This window comes from Acyrthosiphon pisum, chromosome A3 (genome assembly GCF_005508785.2).
Source record: "Acyrthosiphon pisum isolate AL4f chromosome A3, pea_aphid_22Mar2018_4r6ur, whole genome shotgun sequence".
In the NCBI taxonomy this organism is placed as follows: Eukaryota; Metazoa; Arthropoda; class Insecta; order Hemiptera; family Aphididae; genus Acyrthosiphon; species Acyrthosiphon pisum.
Genome location: NC_042496.1, coordinates 24,591,190 through 24,593,046, shown reverse-complemented (window position 1 = coordinate 24,593,046; position 1,857 = coordinate 24,591,190). Strand labels below are relative to the sequence as shown.

The following is a 1,857-nucleotide window of genomic DNA, read 5'->3' as shown; positions in this document are numbered from 1 at the left end:
ATTGATAACTGTTTTGAGTGGCCATTTCGTGTATTCGTTTATTGTATCTGAGTGTAACTACTCTACTGTACGTTTGGGCGGACAGCCACGATGGAGAACGAGAGAACGTACGAATTACCTAGCTTGTTGAAAACGGCGTACTACGCTTGCAATGAGATCGAGCGTGACAGTTTTGACTCACTGGAGGTACCGGACATCGATATGCGACATTGTTGCGAGTCCTTGTTCGAAATATTTAAAATCGACAAAAAACGAAACGAGAATAACGAAAGGCGGACAATGTTCAGCAGGTTGCAGTTCTCCATCAACGACAAGAAGTTTAAAAACATATGCGAGCAGGCAGCGTCCAATGGCCACCTGAATTGTATGAAACTCGCTCGCGAGATCGGTATCCCTTGGGACGAAATGTCCAGAGGGAACGATAAGGCATGTGACCGGGCTGCCAGGTCGGGATATCTGGAGTGCCTAATATACGCCCGGGAAAACGGGTGTCCATGGGACCAGTCAACATGTATCAACGCCGCGATAGGTGGACATTTGGACTGTTTGGTATACGCCCGGGAAAACGGGTGCCCGTGGGGCGAGCGGACATGCGAACACGCCGCGTTGAACGGACACAAGGACTGCCTAGTTTACGCATGGGAAAATGGGTGCCCGTGGAATGTGGAAACATGCGGAAACGCCGCGCTGTACGGTCACTTGGACTGCCTTGTTTACGCACGGGAAAACGGGTGCCCTTGGGACGAGCGGACATGCAACAACGCCGCGTTAAACGGACACAAGGGCTGCCTAGTTTACGCACGGGAAAATGGGTGCCCGTGGAATGTGGAAACATGCGGAAACGCCGCGCTGTACGGTCACTTGGACTGCCTTGTTTACGCACGGGAAAACGGGTGCCCTTGGGACGAGCGGACATGCGAACACGCCGCGTTGAACGGACACAAGGACTGCCTAGTTTACGCACGGGAAAATGGGTGCCCGTGGAATGTGGAAACATGCGGAAACGCCGCGCTGTACGGTCACTTGGACTGCCTTGTTTACGCACGGGAAAACGGGTGCCCTTGGGACGAGCGGACATGCAACAACGCCGCGTTAAACGGACACAAGGGCTGCCTAGTTTACGCACGGGAAAATGGGTGCCCGTGGAATGTGGAAACATGCGGAAACGCCGCGCTGTACGGTCACTTGGACTGCCTTGTTTACGCACGGGAAAACGGGTGCCCTTGGGACGAGCGGACATGCAACAACGCCGCGTTAAACGGACACATGGACTGCCTAGTTTACGCACATGTAAAAGGGTGCCCTTGGGACAAGCGGACATGCGAACACGCCGCGTGTAACGGCCACAAGGACTGCCTGGCTTACGCACGGGAAAACGGGTGCCCTTGGGACGAGGGGACATGCGAATACGCCGCGTGGAACGGCCACAAGGACTGCCTGGCTTACGCACGGGAAAACGGGTGTTCTTGGAACAAGAAGACGTGCACATTTGCCGCGAGAAACGGACACATGGACTGCCTAGTTTACGCACATGTAAAAGGGTGCCCTTGGGACAAGCGGACATGCGAACACGCCGCGTGGAACGGCCACAAGGACTGCCTGGTATACGCACGGGAAAACGGGTGCCCATGGGACGCGGACACGTGTAGCTTTGCAGCGCGTAAAGGTCACCTGGAGTGCCTGACTTACGCACGGGAAAACGGGTGTCCATGGGACGCGGACACGTGCAGCGAAGCTGCGTTAAATGGCCACATGGACTGCCTGGTATACGCACGGGAAAACGGGTGTCCATGGGACGTGGACACGTGCAGCGAAGCTGCGTTAAATGGGCCACATGGACTGCCTGGTATACGCACG

General features: G+C 55.4%; 1 protein-coding gene across 1 annotated transcript; it reads left to right on the top strand.

The window, feature by feature from the left end:
* Window positions 1-57: 57 nt before the first annotated feature.
* On the top strand, window positions 58-1,609 carry LOC100572219 (ankyrin repeat, PH and SEC7 domain containing protein secG). Its single transcript, XM_016806120.2, has 2 exons — window positions 58-1,336; window positions 1,500-1,609. Coding segments are annotated over exons 1-2 (1,248 nt in total). The 5' UTR covers window positions 58-90; the 3' UTR covers window positions 1,502-1,609.
* Window positions 1,610-1,857: the final 248 nt, after the last annotated feature.

Excerpts from the sequence above, each read along its gene's own strand:
- LOC100572219 (XM_016806120.2), top strand. The coding sequence starts at position 91 with ATGGAGAACGAGAGAACGTACGAATTACCTAGCTTGTTGAAAACGGCG.